The 17,623-nt window shown below is 46.6% G+C and overlaps 1 protein-coding gene across 1 annotated transcript in view; it reads right to left on the bottom strand.

Annotated features, from left to right (window-relative positions):
- Positions 1-17,623, bottom strand: part of Myo10 (myosin X) — a 193,495-nt gene that overhangs the window by 135,981 nt on the left and 39,891 nt on the right. The window contains exon 2 of the mRNA XM_021183593.2: positions 11,257-11,355. Coding sequence (XP_021039252.1) covers positions 11,257-11,355 — 99 coding nt within the window. The remainder of the gene's footprint in view (positions 1-11,256; positions 11,356-17,623) is intronic.

Below are 17,623 nucleotides of genomic sequence, written 5' to 3'. Positions count from 1 at the left end.
GGGGGTACCAAACCCCCAACCTGTCATGCCCTACAACTGTGTTTTCAAAGTGTGGCTTCCAAATCAGGAACGTGCAGAGCACGTGCTCCGGCGCCACTTGATGAATCAGGAAGGGCCATCGGAAGCCCAGGACCCAGTGGCTCACAGCTTCCCATCAAAGTCTGGTTCTTACTCAGTTCTAAGAGCACTCGGTCAGGGGAAAGCAAAGGGTTTTGTTTGTTTTTAACTAAATTTTATCTAATGTGTGTGTGCAAAGGCACCATACCACATATCTGTAGGCCAGAGGACAACTTTCAAGTGTGGGTTCACATGGGTCATAGAGATCAAATTCAGGTTGTTGGGCTTGGTATCGGGTCCGTAATCACTGAGCCATGTCCTCGGCCCAGGGAACACGAGTGTTGTCTCAGACCACTCTTATCATCTTAGCCAAGGCATTTTTCCCTCATAAGAAGATGGAAGAGGAGAAGAGGGGAGGGGGAAGGAGAAGAAAGAAAGAACAGGAGGGGGAGAAAGGAAGGAAGAAAAGAAAAAAGAGGAGACGAGAAGAGAGAAGAGAAGAGAAGAGAAGAGAAGAGAAGAGAAGAGAAGAGAAGAGAAGAGAAGAGAAGAGAAGAGAAGAGAAGAGAAGAGAGAAGGAGGCAGTTTTACAATGACTGGATGTACTAGCATCCTATTAGAGTTCCCAGATTCACTCAGGCTGGTTGGCAATCCTGGACTCAAGACATACTCCTGGCTTCCCAAGCAGGGAGGCAGCACTGCTGGGAATAGCTCCATGGCCCAGAATCACATTTAGATCACTCTCTGAGTGATTCAGGCTGGGAACCCCGGAAAGCCCCTGCAGCCTAAATATTGTACCAGAATCGACTGCAAACCATGATCATCTATGGTCATCTAGATGAGGCTGGCAAAGGTTTCCTGTGATGGGCCAGGAGATAATGTGTCCGGCTTTTTAGCTGTGTCCTGGCCCCACTGCAGTGTGAACGCCCCTGCAGACCGCAAGCGCCGAGGAGTGGCCAGCATCTTGTTCCAATAGAAGAGTATTAAGCCTCAATTCCACATAATTGCATGACATTAACTAGTCTTCTTTTGACTTCTTCCAAACATTTAACAGTCTGAAAGACACTCTCAGCTTCTAGGCTGTTCAAAATGGGGCTATGGATGAGGGCTGAGCCCGCTGCCCCCCCGCCCCCCCGTTCAGTCAAACGTGGGAGAGATGACGCATTAAGTTCAGTAATGCTGTCTTCTTGGCATATGTCCCTTTGACACAAACAGCTGCGTTCACAAAAGCTACATGCCACATCTTTAGAAGCTCAAGGTTTAATCACGTGCAATAAATAACATAAACAGCCCTGATGGCCACAGAAACATAGACTAAGCTTGCAGGGACCTCAGGAAGGTCAGTCCATCAGAAGCAGCCATTGGTTTTGTTTCTTAAATGCCCGTTAGGTTGATGGCAGCAATCGGAGAGTTGAAAACGGGCTCCAGTTTGAATGTAATGTGTTCTCACAGAAGCTGCAGGGCAAGCATCTGAGAGGCATGGGCTTTCTGCTAGCTTCTCCTTGGCAGCTGGCCTCTCCCTGTACTCCTCGCCAGCCTGCACGGACGAGGGAAAGAAACAAGCCAACCTCTGTCTGCTCAAGATGCTACAACGAATTATCACTGACAACAGAAATGCATTTCTCACCATGCTAGAAGCTGAAACATGAACATGAAGGTAGTGGCAGCTCCCACATCTGGCAAGGGATGCTTCTGCGTTTTAGATGGTGCTTTCTTCTTGTCGTTCCCCCCCCCCCCGACCGCCCCCCGCCCCCATGATGGGCGAGGCAAGGAAGCTCACATACGCCTCATACCTCAGGACCCTAATTCCATTTAGGACTCCTAAAGGCCTTGTCTCCAGGATGCATCACATTGTGGGGGCAGGGGGGATAGAATCTCACCACAAGAACTACAGGAGCATGCCCTTTTAGAAGACACTGCAGCCACCTCCCAGCCCCCAGAGCTCTCCTCTGCTGGGCAGCTCCAAGGCCTTCCCCTTCCATCTAGCCCCAAACTCTCCCCCTCTCTCTCCTTGAGGCAAACGGAGGGAAAGCTGCTCTCAGCAACAACAGTATAAGTCAACTGACTGCCACTGCTGGCTGGGTTAGCGCAATCCAGCTGAGCATCGAGGGGACACGGGAGGTGTCGGGAAGTGGGAACTGTTACACCAATTGTACAGCATAAGCCCTGCCAATGAGCTCATGGGAACGGGAAAGACAGACAAGGGATGGGCGTGGAGAAACAGGTCAGAGGTCAGGAGCATTTGCTGCTCTCGCACAGGGCCTGGGTTCCATCCCCACTTGGCTGCTCACAACCATTCAGAATGCCAGTTTCAGGGATATGATGCCCTCTTCTGGCCTCTGCAGGCACATACAAGCATGCTACACATTATACTTATATATACTACTATATATATATTACACTTATATACACTTCATGCTTGAGAGAAGGGGGAGAATGAGGAGTAGGGAAGTCAGCAAGATAAGCACAGACCTCATCAGGATTGGCACGGTGTGTGGATGACAGCTGTCCCACCATCGCTGGCAAGCATGATCTCCTAGACCGGAAGAAGGCCAACTTCTCATAGCTAACACATGTTGGGTGGGATGTTCAGTGTTACCAGTCAAATTACAGAATCTAGAACCACTTGGAGATTGTGGGCGTGGCTTGAGAAGTTTGTTCTGAGAGCATGACCAGAGGGAGGAAGATTCACCCGCTGCAGGGGATCCTGGACTGAGGAGAGAGAGAGAATGAAGAGGTCGAATGCATCCGACCTGCTGCTTCCTCACTCACTGTGGGTGCAATGGAACTACACACACACTTCAGGTTTTGACGTCTCTGCCCTGACTGCCTGCCCCTCGAGCTGTGAGAGAAACCCTTTCTCCCTTAAGTTGCATTTGCGTCTGAGTGGGTTTTTTTTTTCACAGCCACAGGAAAAGAAATAAGGACAGCTGGTCCAAGCCTTCCCTGTGTGGTGGTCTGGGCACTGAGACACCATGAACAGATTGGTGTGCACCACTGTGGTCCTGGCAAGACGAGATCGAGAGGCAGTGTCACTGAATTCCTCTCACCCATGCGCAGTGCCTATCCCGACCAGGCCTTGCCCTTACAGACCATGGAAAACACATAGCTGAGTGTGGCACAGATGGCTCCTTTTCTCCCTCCCTGCCTCTCTCGGGTGGAGGGAAGACAATCAGGAAGAACAAGATTCTTTCCAGCCACCGCCGAGGCATCCTGGGATGGAATTCTGAGGACAGTTAGAGTCAGAAGCAGGCAACGGAAGACTTCACCACCATCCTGCCTTCTAGTGCATTACAGATTTCAGGACAGGTCTTTGTGGATAGACTAGATAATCAATTAGCCATGGATACCACGAGTCCTTGGAAAATCTTGTTCCAAATAACAGGCTTATAAATTAATTTCTGGACTGGAATGCAATTCATTCGCAGACAGATAGCCTCCTGAATTTAACAAAGTTCTTCTGCTTATTCTATTGAATCCCACACAGCTCTAAACAATTCTGTTTCTAATTCCCATAGATAATTTCTGAGTGGATTATGATCCAAATAAGGTCTCTGAGTACACTTCTCACAAGCTGATATGCATAACAAAGATGTATTGCTTATTTAAATATCCATATAAAAAGAAAGTTTGATTTGGTTGGTTTTCTGTCGCATTTCTATCGGTCGTAAATTGCAGCCTACTCTAAGCTTAGCATCTATCATTACTTGGCTGATTGGTTCAACATCCGTGGGTACCAAGAATACAATAGAACTGTCCAATTACTTTCGAATATATGAGCAATTTAATTTGCTGATTTAACCCTTAAAGTGAATGCAGTGATGGAGGTCACTGTTGCCAGACATCAGACATCAGATCAGTGCCCTAAGCACTAGTCCTGCAAGGCCAGAGACTACCTGGTTGGTTACAGGAAGGAGCTGTGTGTACAACAGACTTATGTGGGAACAAAGAGAAAGCTGCTGAGAGCTGAGGCTGCATCCTGTAAGTCAGCAAAGATGAGGGGGAGGGGCACAGGCGAGAGGAATGCCTACTGCAGATAAAAAAGACCCCATCCATAGGAGTGGGGAAAGGGGTGTGGCCGTGGATCCATAAAGGAAACGCAGGTCATGGTTTCAGCGCCCTCCCCACCCCCCCAAAGTCTGACCCAAGGTAGAGGCTATCTGCCTTCTCTTCAGTAGTGTGTGTTAAATCCAGTCTTCACTCAGGCCAGGAAACACTGCTACCAGACACCTCATCACAGATGCTTGGGGAGAGGCTGGCCGGGCAAAAGCCTTGTTCTGGAAGACAGGGACCAGAATAAAGAGGATGCCAAAGCCACTCAAGCTAAATTCAGCTAAGTGGACGGGGAAAGCAATCCCAGATGTCAGGGAGGCCCATCTAATAGAAACAGACAAGGGAGCAGGAAGGATGCCTGGCAGGCTAGGGTCTACAGCACGGGGGCATGGCCCACACGCCTTGGCACCATAACATGGCTGAAAATGTTTGTCACTAGAAATAGCTTCCTGCTTCAATGTGGCTGCTGAAGTTTACAGATCAGCAATTTCTGGGTTCTATTATTACAAACTTTAAAAAAAAGATTTTGAATAAAACTCAATACCTACTTACTACCCCCCATATAAAAATTATATTAAAAAATAAAATTTATATGTTTCTGGAGTCTATCAGATGAAACAATTCCCTCAAAAGAAGACTCCCTGCCATACTGTCATCTCATTCTGACCCTCTGAATATATGTGAGTGATTTACACACTTCCTGGGTAGAACTTAGGTGGTGACCTCCTCATTCTGATTCTTGTACCTCCTGCTCTTGTGTCTGCTGCTTCCAGTCTTTGAAGACTGAAACCATCTCGGCTAAGAGCACTGACTGCCCTTCCAGAGGTCCTGAGTTCAACTCTCAGCAACCACATGGTGGCTTACAACCATCTGTAATGGGATCTGACGCCCTCTTCTGGTGTGTCTGAAGACAGCTACAGTGTACTCAAACACATAAAATAAATAAGTAAATCTTAAAAAAAAAAAAAAAAAAAAGGCTGAGAAGGTTGGGCTTGTGAGATGGCTCAGTCAGAAAAGACTACCTGAATTTGATCCCCAAGACTGATTGACTCTTACAGATGTCTTCTGACTCACACACACAGACACATACACACAGACACACACACACAGACACACACACATTTGGAACGAGTGAAAGATTTAGAACTGTTTGGCCACAGTCCCATTGCTTGGGAGGCTAAGGCAAGAGGACCACTTGATTCAAGCGTTCCGGAGCGGTGACCTGACTCAGGGGTTAAGGTGTTTCCACTGGGGTTCAGATTCTCAGCACACAGGTGCTGAGAGCCTCGTGCAAAGACAGAACAGCTATCTATTTTGAACAACTATCTGTCACTTGTCACTAGGAGGCTCTCCTTTCTTCTTACCTGCAGGATGGCTCTGCAGCCCATCCACCCCAACAGGCACAGCACGAAGCCCGAGCTGGTCGGTGTGCCAAGCAGACCTACTTGAGACCATCAAAGTCCCCACACTATAGTCCAGAGTCAGGTCCAAAGCCATCTCTCTTTTGTCTTTCAAACAAGAATATTTCAAAATTAAGAATTTCATACAGGCATTTGTGTGTTTGATCAAACTCACCCCAGCCGTCCCGTCTCCTCTACACACACTTTTTCCTCTCAACTTAATGTGCTCTCTCTTTTTCTTCCGTGTCCACACAGTGCAGCCTGCATGTGCATGGGGTGGGGGTGGGGGCATCTAGTGGGGTACGGGTAGTCTCTGAGGGGCCATATCACTGAAGAGAACCGCTTCTCCCCCACCCACCATCTTTCAGTTGCCATTAGCTTCTCAGATGGGAGTGGGGCTCATGGGCCCCTCATCTGTCCATGCTGGGATCTGGGCTATAAAACTATGTCTCCCAGAATCACTCCAAAAAAAAAAAAAAGGCTGTGTGTGTATCTATGTGTCTATGTGTCATTGGATGTCAAACCCACAGCCCTTAACATGCTAATAAGCAAGCACTCCCCACCTCCACTAACTATTCTATGTCACTAGCATCATTATTATTTTTTTAATGTGCCCAACAAGAACAACGTAGCTTTAAAATGCACAGCACAAGGGGCTGCGGCTTACTACCAGGCCCAAAGTTTTGCTTCAGATGTTAAAAGTTTTAGGCAGATGTAGTGGTGAGGGCTGCACCACGACGTGTGTGAGGCAGCCACTAAGCACGGTTAGAATGGGATGTTTCGCGTAGCACATATAAACACATACTACAAGAAACACACCACAGACACAGAACAGAAGACAGGTTGAGCTCCAGTCCGAAAAGAAAAGAAAAAAAAAACCTCAGCATGCATCCGTTTATTTTCCTCCCAGCTTACACTTGGACACTGTAATCATGGCACACCCTTTAGCCAGCCACCCATTAGAAAAGGTGCAAGGCAGGCTTGTAGCTGCTAGCGTCAATGATATACAGGCAGGCTGTGCTATAGACCTTGCTGTACTGGGTCAGGGCTAAGCTTTGCCTCCCAGCTGGAATGCAAAACAAATGAAAATAAAGCAAAGCAAAACAAACAAACAAACAAACACACCCTTTTATTTTGGTGAATGTCACTGTAAGCTAGCCAAAAAAAAAAAAAAAAATCTTATTTTTAAATCATACACAGATCAATAATCTAAAAGATCAAGGAAACCAAGGAGCCATTTCCTGGTATTAGGCTGAATCACAAATCCACTGGTGTGCAAGTCCTGTTGACCCCTAGACTGAGCAATTGCATTGCACGTGGTTTAACCAAATCCACGGGTGCTTCCATTGGAAGCCACAGCTTCAGTCCAAGGACCTCCAAGACCTGATGGGCTACACAGAGCCAACCTGCAATTGACTCTCTGTTCTGTTCCTCTTGAGTAAGAAATAGGAAAGCTGTCCTTGATATAACTGAAAATGTTTCCCTCTCCATACAGGGTGGCGAGCATTTAAAACAAGGGAGGAAGGGCCAGGAAATACATACGCAGGAAAACAAACTAACTCCTGAGGAGACAGCTCGGGGCACAGCATCCTTGCTTTACCATCACCAAGACCTGAGTTCCACCCCCAGAACCAAGCAAAATCAGACAGATGTGGTGGGGTGTCCTTGTAATCTGGAACTGGAGGCACAAAGCCAGATTGAACCATGGGGTCATTGCCCTGTCTGCCCACGCTACTTGGCAGTTACTGACCAACAAGCGTTCGCGGCCTCAAATGAAGTGTATGGCTTCTGACATACTACACTTGATGTTGTTTTCTGGCCTCCATGTGGAGTGTACAACACACACACACACACACACACACACAATTTTAAAACTATACATAAGCCAGGGAACTTCAGCTGAGCTAGATGAGATCACTAGAACTTTTCTTCTCAGTCTCAGCATTTGGATTTTCGAGTCATGGAATCCTAATGATACAATTTACAATTTTACTTTGATAGCACAGATGTGGTTCATAAACTCCTTTTCCTCCAGCTTCTTAAGTCAGGCTATTTCCTGGCAAGCCTCCCCCTCACCCCACAATTCAATACCTAGCAGTTCTTGTCAGGCTACCTAGAAGTGGGGCAGGGATGGGGTGGGGAGGACGATGACACACCAGCTGCCGCTCCGACTTCCCATCCCAGCAATAAAAGGAGTCGGTCCATGACATCGCATCCTCTGGTGCTGCAGACTCTACCATGACAGCTGCCTTGCCAGACAGCTGGCCCAGCAAGTTAAGTCTAGAATGCAGTCTCCTGGCAGTCAACCACACGGGCGTTCCTGAGCTTGAGAGATGATAGCTTAGCTTAAGTGTCAACGGCCTGCACAGTCCCTTCTGACTTCTGACCACTGAGTTCTAGTTGTCCAGTTCCCAGTGACTTGCAGGGCTAGCTTTGCTATAGGACAGAGTCTGGGCTGCTCCACTGTTCAGGTCCAGCATTCAACAGGCCTGGTGAGATCTCTCCGGGAGCCAGGAATGTGATTAGACACTTATTTTGTGGAGCAGCAGGACTAAGTGGCCCAAAGCTACCCATGTTCACAAGATGTACAAAAGACATAAAACATTTGTAAACGAGAGGAAGTCAAGAGGATGTGTCAGGAGGGGTGGGCAACAAAGAAGTAGCTAAGGTGGAAGAGAGCAAAACCAAGAAAGAATCAAAACAACCTTGAATGGAAAGTCACTACACTAATTAGCTCATTCATATGTTTCGCAGAATTAGGTCCATGGCAGTAACTACAACAGGTCAAACTAGAAGGTCAGACAAAATCAGGTTAGAGCTGGCTCAGTGGGAGGTGGGATTATTAGTAATTAGTGTGACTGGAAGAAGTCTTTGTCAGGGGGTAGAGACAACTCAAAAGAACCTAATGGCTTTTACTGAAGGGTTATTAACGTGAGGTAGCCTGTTAAAGCCAATCTAATTACACTTGTCAGAAAGAGACAGAAGAGATGGAAGAGGGCAGTGGCTTATAGGGTTTCTGCTGATTATACTCCTAACCAGTAAATATTAGGAGACCCAGAATAAAGAGAAAGCAGACAGAAAATCACTGCAATCCTTGCACAGAGCCATAGCTTTGAGGACGTTTACTGAAGTGAAGCAAACAACCTCCCCTTAACATACAATTAGGTAAGTTGATATACTGTAAGCTATTTGAAAGCCATGAAATTATACATTCTCTAAACAGATAAAATATTTCCATCTCCCCAAGTGAAAAATCTAATTTAGAATGTACTTCTCAATTCCCTGGAGGGTGCCCGGTGACTGTCAGTACACCTGCGGGTTCTTGAAAAGACAAAGCTCAGTGAGTCAGAGTCTCTCTCTCTCTCTCTCTCTCTCTCTCTCTGGTCTTAGCTACGTTTGCACTCTGAAGAAACAGCAAAGCTTTCTGAAAACTCACAAAACTGTCCAGAGGTTACTGTCCAAGAAAATTGGGGTGGTTTGAAAAAGAAATGCCCCCCAGAGGCTCTGGTGTTCTGAACACTTGCTCCCAGTTGGTTACCAGTTTAGGGGAACCCATGGAACAGGGAGGGCACAGGAGGAGCCATGTCACTGGGGTCAGGTGAACCTTGAGAGTTTATAGCTTCCTCTACGTGTACTTTGCTCCTTCAGTTTGAGCTTGTGGTTGGATGTGTGAGCGTCTGGGCTGAGCGCTACTTCGCCAGCCTCTGCCAGTTCTTGAGTGAAGCCTGAACCTGTTCTTTGAGTGGTCCTCACAGTTCTCATAGCGGGAACCCTGCAATTCCTACCCAAATCACCAAGCTAATTATATGTGTTATATTCGGAGTGCCGGACTGTATAACATAAACCATACACTCAATGACCAAGGGAAGATGTGGAGGTCAGGATTCTGTGTTGCTTTTGAATTTGGTTCACATTAGTCCACTCCAGCCCTTGCTAAGCCCACATTCTATAAATACTGTCAAGGGTGACCTGAACACCCGGTTCCACTCTCCACCACTGAGAGCCGTCTAATCACCAGGGCCAGCAGAGTACTCCCATGGCACAGACTGTGACCATAATGCACAGCAATAGCGGTCCTGTTGGGAGCCGCTGCCACGCAAGCAAAGCGCAACTAGAAACGAAACATCAAGGGCATTGTCCTGAGTGCAATAAGCCAGGCTCAGGGCAGCCAAGGTATGATGCCACTCCCATAAAGTAAAGCTACTTACCAGATAGCGGACATGGGAAGGAGGTGTGTGTGTGTGTGTGTGTGTGTGTGTGTGTCTGTGTTCACGCGTGTGTGTGCGCGCACACGTGTGCGTCTCCTCTAAAGCAGCAATGCTGTGGGACAAAGAAGTTCTGAAGATCAGCCTTGGAATGTGAGTCTACGTAACCACTGAAGTACACAAAGGTCAGTGGGTAAGCTGCAAAGGCTAAAATCACGTGCTTTGCTTTGCTTTGTGTGCACATGTGTGTCTGTATGTGTGCACACCGTGTATGTGGGATGCTCAAGAGGCCAGAAGAGGGCACTGGATTCCCCAGAGTTGGAGTTACAGGTGGTGGTAAGCCACCTTCCATGGCTCCTGGCATGCAAATTCTGGTCTTCCTTAGAACATCACATACTCTTAACCACTGAGCCTTCTCTCCAGTAGCATCATGGTTTTCTTTTTATGTTTAAAAGGATAAATAAATAAAACCAATCTAGATTTGGACTCAAAACAAAACTAAAAAGAAAAGAATGCTAATAACGTTTATTTTATAGTGCTTTCTGGAACATGTTTATGCTACTGGCATGCTGTTTAAATACCGTTTTCCCTTTTCATATCCTCTAGAGAAGAGTGATGGGGTCTGAAAGGAGCCGAGCGCTCATCTGGGGAAGGTGGGAGGGGAAGCTAGACTCTAATGGAGAAACAAAACACTCCGACCCGTCCTTTCAGGTAAAGTAAACTTTTGGAGATAACTGGACCTCCACTCCAGCAGCATAGCTGACAGATCACAGTATACCACCAGAGGCTGGGGAAGTGGCAACATCCATGCTGCAGACAACTGTGAGGTATATGGTCTCTCTGTCCCCTCCGCAGGTAACCAAATCCACCTGGAAAATAATGACAGTCCATCTGGGACTCCCAAGTGAGACAGAAAGAACCTTTTAGCCTCACGAACTGTGAGGGGGGCAAATATTGCTGGTGTTTTAAAAAGCAACTGTCTGCGGTGCTTGGTCTTTCTATCCTGACCACACAGAAGACACCAAAGAAGTTTAAGGGTTTCAAGAGTAAATGGCATGAAAAAGCAATCACTAAGTATTGATCTTCTGAGCTTTTCTTATAGATCCAATCAGGCATGCCCCATCTTTCAACCCAAAACATAACAATGTCGTATGTCAAGTTCTCAACGAAGAACCATGCAACCAAGTTAGAAAAATGTTGGGAAACACTCCCATAACACTATACATTAACATTTCAATGCCGTGTTGGGCCATATGCCTAGCTCTCCTTGAGGTAGAAAAGGTACCCAGGAAAGAAAGAAGTCTGGGTCCTTCTACTCAACACAACTGGGACATTTGCTGTTCTCCCTCTGCAAGGATGGTGGCGTAACCACCATACACATTCTGCACGCCATGCCCCCCTGAGCTCTGGGTTATCACTTAGAAAAACAAACGAGAGGCAGTCAGGTGGTGTGTGCTGATCTATATGAATGCCTACGTGGGGGAACCGCAAGTGCCCATGGGTGAAGTCGACTTCAGGAAGCAACAGGGACTTGTTCTTACCTGCCCATAGTCTGTCTGGAAGACCACGACGCCTTCTGCACAGGAATTTACAGTACTCGGAAAATGCTGGCCATTTTCTCTTAACCAGACCCGTGCTCCCTGGACAGAAAAGAAAATTTAACAATCAGTTTAAACGGTCTTCTGCCATAAAACACCACTCTCAACATCACCATGACTCCTATAGGGCGTTAAAAGGCTACTGCAGGGCTTGGAGACAGGGCTTGACAGGGAAGACTGCTCTTCTAGAGGACAGAGGTTCAATTCCCCGCACCCAGAAGGCAGCTCACAACCTTTTGTTCCAGGGGATCTGATGCCCTCTTCTGGCTTCTGTGAGCATCAGACACATGGCACACAGACATCTTTTGGGCCAAACACCCACACAGATAAAAATATATAAAAATAAAGAAGCAAATGTCTTTCTCGAGCAAGCAAAGGTGTAACCTTCTGAGAACATTATCCATAGCCTTCTTCAACCCCCCTGCATGTGACAAGTCCCACCAGGCAGACAAAGAGGAGGGCACCCCACCTCCCTACTGGACACATAACCAGACCAGATGATCTCAGCTGGCTCTTGGCACCCAGTAGGCAGGCACTATCCATCGCCCCTACGGTACAGGAGAAAGAGGCTTTGGGTGCCTTGTCTAACACACTAAGAGCGCAGGCTTCAGGAGCCACAGCCTGACCCAGGCTGATACCTTGGTGCCCCAGCCTCCCAGGTCATGCTTCGGGACTTTAGCCCACTCCACTCCACTGTTTGTACTAAAACACACAAGTCAAGAAAGATCTTCAAAAGAGGGACTAAATTTCCCAATAGGTAGGAGAGCTTAGTCTGCTGCTTTCCTAGGAACTCCCTAGACAGCTAAGAAGCGGCAGCCCAGACAGCTACAGCGTAAGGAGCTTAGGTTTTAACAACGGACATACTCTTTTTACCCTCATCTCCCTTCCATTTTTTAATTGTTCCCCCCCCCCAAAAAAAAAAACCAATGATCAGTTGCTTAAGCAGTGACCCAGGGAGGTCACAAATCAGCCTTCCAATTCCTCTCTCTTTAAAAACAAAGATTTTTAATGACACATGACATGTGTATGTGCAATGACGTGCATGAGCCCTAGAGAAGAAGGGGTCAGCTCTCCTCCAGCTCTAGTTACAGGACTGGCTGTGGGCCTCCTGAAGTAGGCGCTGGGAACAGAACTTGGGTTATACATATAACATGTGTACGACTTTCTCATTCCTAAAAAGGAAAACCTACAAGATGTAGGTTTGACTGACTTCTTCCCTCATACAGATAGGATGTGATTTAAGAACTGCCAGGCAGGTCCAAAAGCCTTTGTGGGGAACAGTATCTCCAGGACCCTAGACAAGTCAGCCAGGGGCTACCAAGCTAAATCCCAAGGTCCTAGGAGGAAGGGGCCACATGCTCAGGAGTTGATCATTTTAAAGATCAAGGTGGCCAGAGGTTATAAGGGTGACAAAGCCCCTTCCTCACTGCCTAACACACTTGATTGTCCAATGAGCTTCGAGACTCCCAGGCCCCAGGGATGACCCCGTGGAAGGCCTTCCCTTCTTCTGCACATGTTGGTGGCTTTAGGTCATCTGGTCCGTGCACAGTTCCTTAACCATCACCCACAGACGACTGGAGTTCTCCACTGTAAAGGTGGGAGACAGCACCAAACACTAATATGAAGTGTCTCACTTAAATCCTGAGGACTATTTAAAGAACACACATGCCAACTGGGCCGAGTTCCTATCTCCCCTCGGGCCTGTCACGTCCCTCTGACGCCCTACTTTGGGCTGAGACACTGGAAACACATGGAAAGAGTGACACCAGGGCTGTCAGACCCGATTTCTTTATTAGCAAACAGTCGCGTCCAAAAAGAACATTTACTTCAGACATCCACTAAGACTGTTCTCTCAAATGTTACTCCATACCTGAAAAATTCCAGGAAAGGGCTTCCAAGTGCCTGAATGACTTTATTCTTTTTTTTTTTTTTAATTTATGCACTAGAGACTGCAGTGGGTGAAAATTTTGAATGACTTCAAAATATACATGCACATATCCACACGTGCATATATATACTAAAGTTAAAATATAAAATGGTAATTAATTTGCATATTCACCACAAAACCACAAATGTCTGCCATGACTCACCTACATTATTTTCAACAGAAAAGAAGCCCTCAGCTCCATATCCTAATTTATTAACTTTGTCTACTTAATAAGAATGAAGTATTTATTATACATTACCAAATTACTATAAATCTGGCCTAGGGGGTTGGGAAGATGGTACAGTTGGTAAAGTGCTTGCTGTGCATGAGAAACAGGCTGAGTTAAGAACCCCCCAGAATGTACACAAAAAGCCAGGCACAGCAGCATCCAACTTTAACCCCAGTATGGGAGAGGCGGCAATTGGAGGCTCTGTGGGCTTGCTGGCCGGCTAGTCTAAGGTAATTGACGGGCTAATTGATAAGCTTTAGGGTCAGTGAAAGACCTCTGCTAAGAGAAAGAAAAAGGTAAGAGTTGATTGAGAAAGACACTGAACACTCATCTCTGGCCTCTATACACATGCACAGACCCATTCATGTATGTATACACACACACAGAGAGAGAGAGAGAGAGACAGAGAGAGAGAGAGACAGAGAGAGACAGAGAGAGAGAGAGAGAGAGAGAGAGAGANAGAGAGAGAGAGAGAGAGAGAGAGAGACAGAAACAGAGACCAGGAGAGCCGGGTTAATAAAAACCTCTGGACTTTCAGAAAGCACAAAGATCATTTGACTGTGTGCAGTTCCCCAGCCTCAGGGTCCTGTTTTAGGTCTCTTTCCGGTCCTGTTTTAGGTCTCTTTCCGTTCGCCATAGCTCTTTGTTGACTTGCTACCTGATCAAACACACAGAGCAGCTCTGGGTCCAAAGGTCTTTTCAACAGGTGTGAGGTGCTGCTGATAAAGAGCCTTTATGAGATTTCAAACTCAGAGCAGGGCCAGTCCCCTCAGACCTGCAGTAGGCACTCACCTTCTACAAGAAGGAAGGAGAATGCGTTCAAAACACTCTGCTCTTGTGAAACACAGAAGCTCAGGACTTTCACAGGATTCATCCCGCAAACCAAAACGGTGAAATGGCTATGCTTGTGCAGACTGCTCTCAGTAGTTTCCCTGGAGCTCCTGCCCCTGCCCCTGAACTCCCCCTTTTCCTGCTTCCATAGCATCAGAGCAGGATGTCCAGGTCTAGAAGAGGCCACCCACAGGGACTTGGATTTAATAAGTTCACAAGCGGACATTTACCAGACCATCCAACTCTGAGTAAAGAAGAGAACTTCGCCTACCATATGTAAACTATTATAGTCTGTCATTATTAAATAAGGCTGATAATTCAATACACAATACAGGCAACCTAACATATGGAGCAAGCTCACAATTCGAGTAAAAATCGCCTTTTATAAGCAAGTGGAACATGTCGAATCCTAACGTACACATTTTACCAAAATGCAGACATGCTCTCATCTTAAAATCTGAGATGAATACTCAAGCATTAAATTTAACAACTGAAAAACTTGGAGAACCTAATATCCAGTAACATTTTTTGCAACACAAAGCCTACAACGTCACCTCTCCTTTGATCTTCTGAACAATCCGGTAGAGAGGCAAATAATACCCTCTTTCTTCAAAAGTGTGGTTCACAGGAACCCCATTTTCAGTGGCCAGCGATTTCCAGGAGAGAATAAAAAACGTTCTACTAACCACAGGTGGAGATGCAGAGACCAGCCATAATGGGAAGTATATTCACTTTGTAAGGCCGTCAGTTATGTTAAAAAAAAAAAAATAAGCCAGAGCTTATTGTACAAATAGTCGAGCCATGCAATCCCTAGACATCGACAAAGGAAAGAAAAACTCCTGAGAGTTTAATCAGAACCTCCTGAGTAGGTTAAAAAAAAATAAAGAAATCTGAGATGGTTAATATTGATTGGTAATTTGACAGGATCTATAGTCACCTAGGAGACAGGCCTCTGGGCATACCTTTGAGTGGTTATGTTGACTGGGTTCATGAAGAAGGAAGACCCAGGCTAAAGGAAGATGGCATCACGCCCTCAGCTTAAGTCCTGGACTGTATGAAAAGTGTAACAAGTCTTCATTCCCTGTAGCTGCCTCAAGCTCCTTCCTCCATGCCCCCCCCCCGCCCCAGCATGGTGGGCTGCTGGACCTTTGAACTGTGAGCCAAAATAAACCATCCCTCCCCTGCCATCCTCCCCTACTCTCCTCCCCTGCCAAGGTGTTCTTCTTGTTGGGTATCTTACCACAGCAACAGGAAATCAGTTAACAGGGAAACAGTAACTCAGATGTACTGAGTTAGCCATCCCTCTGTACAGCAGTACTGTTTATCATAGCCAAACAACCCAGATGTCTATCAACTGATATAGGATCAGACAAAACATGATACATATATAAGAACCACCTCAGTAACAAGAAAGATAAAGTCACTTGTATGTTCAATGGTTCCTCCGACAAGAGTGAACCTCAGAAACATTGTGGGGAGTGGCCGAGGCCAAACAAAAAGGATTACATATTGGAGACATCCATTTCACAAACTGTCTGGAAAGGGTAAATCCACAGATACAGGAGGTAAATGACCTGTGCCCTGCACAGCTATGCAGATGGAGCAGAGGTAGTTCGACTGTGCGTCTACCATCAGCATTTCAAATGATTCACACTGTTTTTAAAAACTATCACTTTACCAGCTTGATGACTTCCTACTGGCATTCCTAACCACTGTGGAGTAGAAAAAACAAAACAAAACAAAAAACCCCAAACTCATTTTGACAATTCAGCAACGGAGGAGTCAAGAAACATACCCAAAAGAAAATCCATGACGATAAAGTAGTATAAAGGCCATATGTTACACATTGAAACTTGGAAGCCCTCATGTTGAATTCATTTAGTCCCTAGGGGTACCTAAGAGACCACTGCAGGCATCGTCAAACCCAAAGGCCCACTTAAGGGTGAGTGGGATGTGCTCAGTCACTACCCCACTGGCCAAGGATCTTAACACCAGCCCACCACCTGGGGGACGGCAGTTATACCTCCCCAGGTATGTCAGGACCTAGCTGGCCACCCTCCTTCATTCTCCATTGTCTAAGGCTCCTTCCACCTTTGGAGCAAGATGAATATTACAGGTCTTGACATAGGGAAAGTGTGGTCTGCTGACCCCACACAACCATCAAGACTTCAACCTATTGTTGCCCTTTCTTCCCAGAAAGAAGTTCTAATAACACACCCACAAAACAGAGGGCACGCACCCCATCTGAAGGCGCTGTCCCTGCACCTGCTCACCGGGGCTACGTAACGTACCTCACCTGAGGATTCTCTAGCAACCTCCAAGACACAACTGCAACTGGTTTCTGATATGTGGTGTGCTGTTGTTCATTTTTTGTTTGTTGTTTGTTTGTTTTAAGAACTCAGAAGAGGGCTGATGAGGTAGCTCAGTTGATAAGAGTGCTTGCCTACTGCCCCCAAAATCTGGGTACTCAGCACCATGTAGAACAGGCATGGTGGCTCATGCAGCTGAGGTGATTTGAGTGAAATGCCCCACGAGAGCATTTGAGCACTCGGTCCCCAAGTTGGTGGGTTCATGGGGAGAATTAGGGGGTGTGGCCTCGACAGCACTGAGGCGGGACTTCTGAGATTTCAGAAACCCTTGCCATTCATTCCCTGAGTCTCCTCTGCGTTCTCTCTGTGGATAGACATGTGAGCTCTTATCTGTGACTACAGTGCTATGCTCCCCCAATAGATCCTTACTTTCAAGTTGTTTTGGGCATGGCGTTTTGTCCACAAAGAGAAAAGTAAGCAACTAGACCATCTTTAACTCCAGAGCTGGAGATGGAAAGAAAGGAGGGGGCCATCCTTGGCCACACAGAGTTCAAGGCCTCCCTCAGATATGTTACACGCTAACTCCCCATTCAACCCCCACAAATACTCAGGACTCTAGTGATTTTAGAATGGATCTAATAAATCACTATGAATATTCAAATCTGGAAGCAGTTCAGCAACCACAGTTTTCCTCTTCTTGCTTGTAACAGGTTGGCTTACAGGGTATAGAAGCCTGGCTTGGGAAAGTCGGGGCAGGGTCCTGTTCCTAAGGAAGTCCAGACCTGGATGTGGGTCATCCATTGTAGTACTATGGTGTACTATGGCTTTAAATAGCACGTTCTCTCCTATGCTACAGTCCCATCCCATGTACATCTACTGGAAGAGATTCCTTTAGAATATAGCAGGTGCTTCCCCCCTACCACACCCCACCACCCGCCCCAGTTTCTCTTCACTCAAACCCACACCAAGGAACACATGACCTTCACAGCGCCAACTTTCTACTACAGATTCCTC

The sequence above is a fragment of the Mus caroli genome, chromosome 15 (assembly GCF_900094665.2).
Source record: "Mus caroli chromosome 15, CAROLI_EIJ_v1.1, whole genome shotgun sequence".
NCBI lineage: Eukaryota > Metazoa > Chordata > Mammalia > Rodentia > Muridae > Mus > Mus caroli.
The sequence above is the reverse complement of the archived record's forward strand: the minus strand, read 5'-3'. Positions and strand labels throughout refer to the sequence as shown.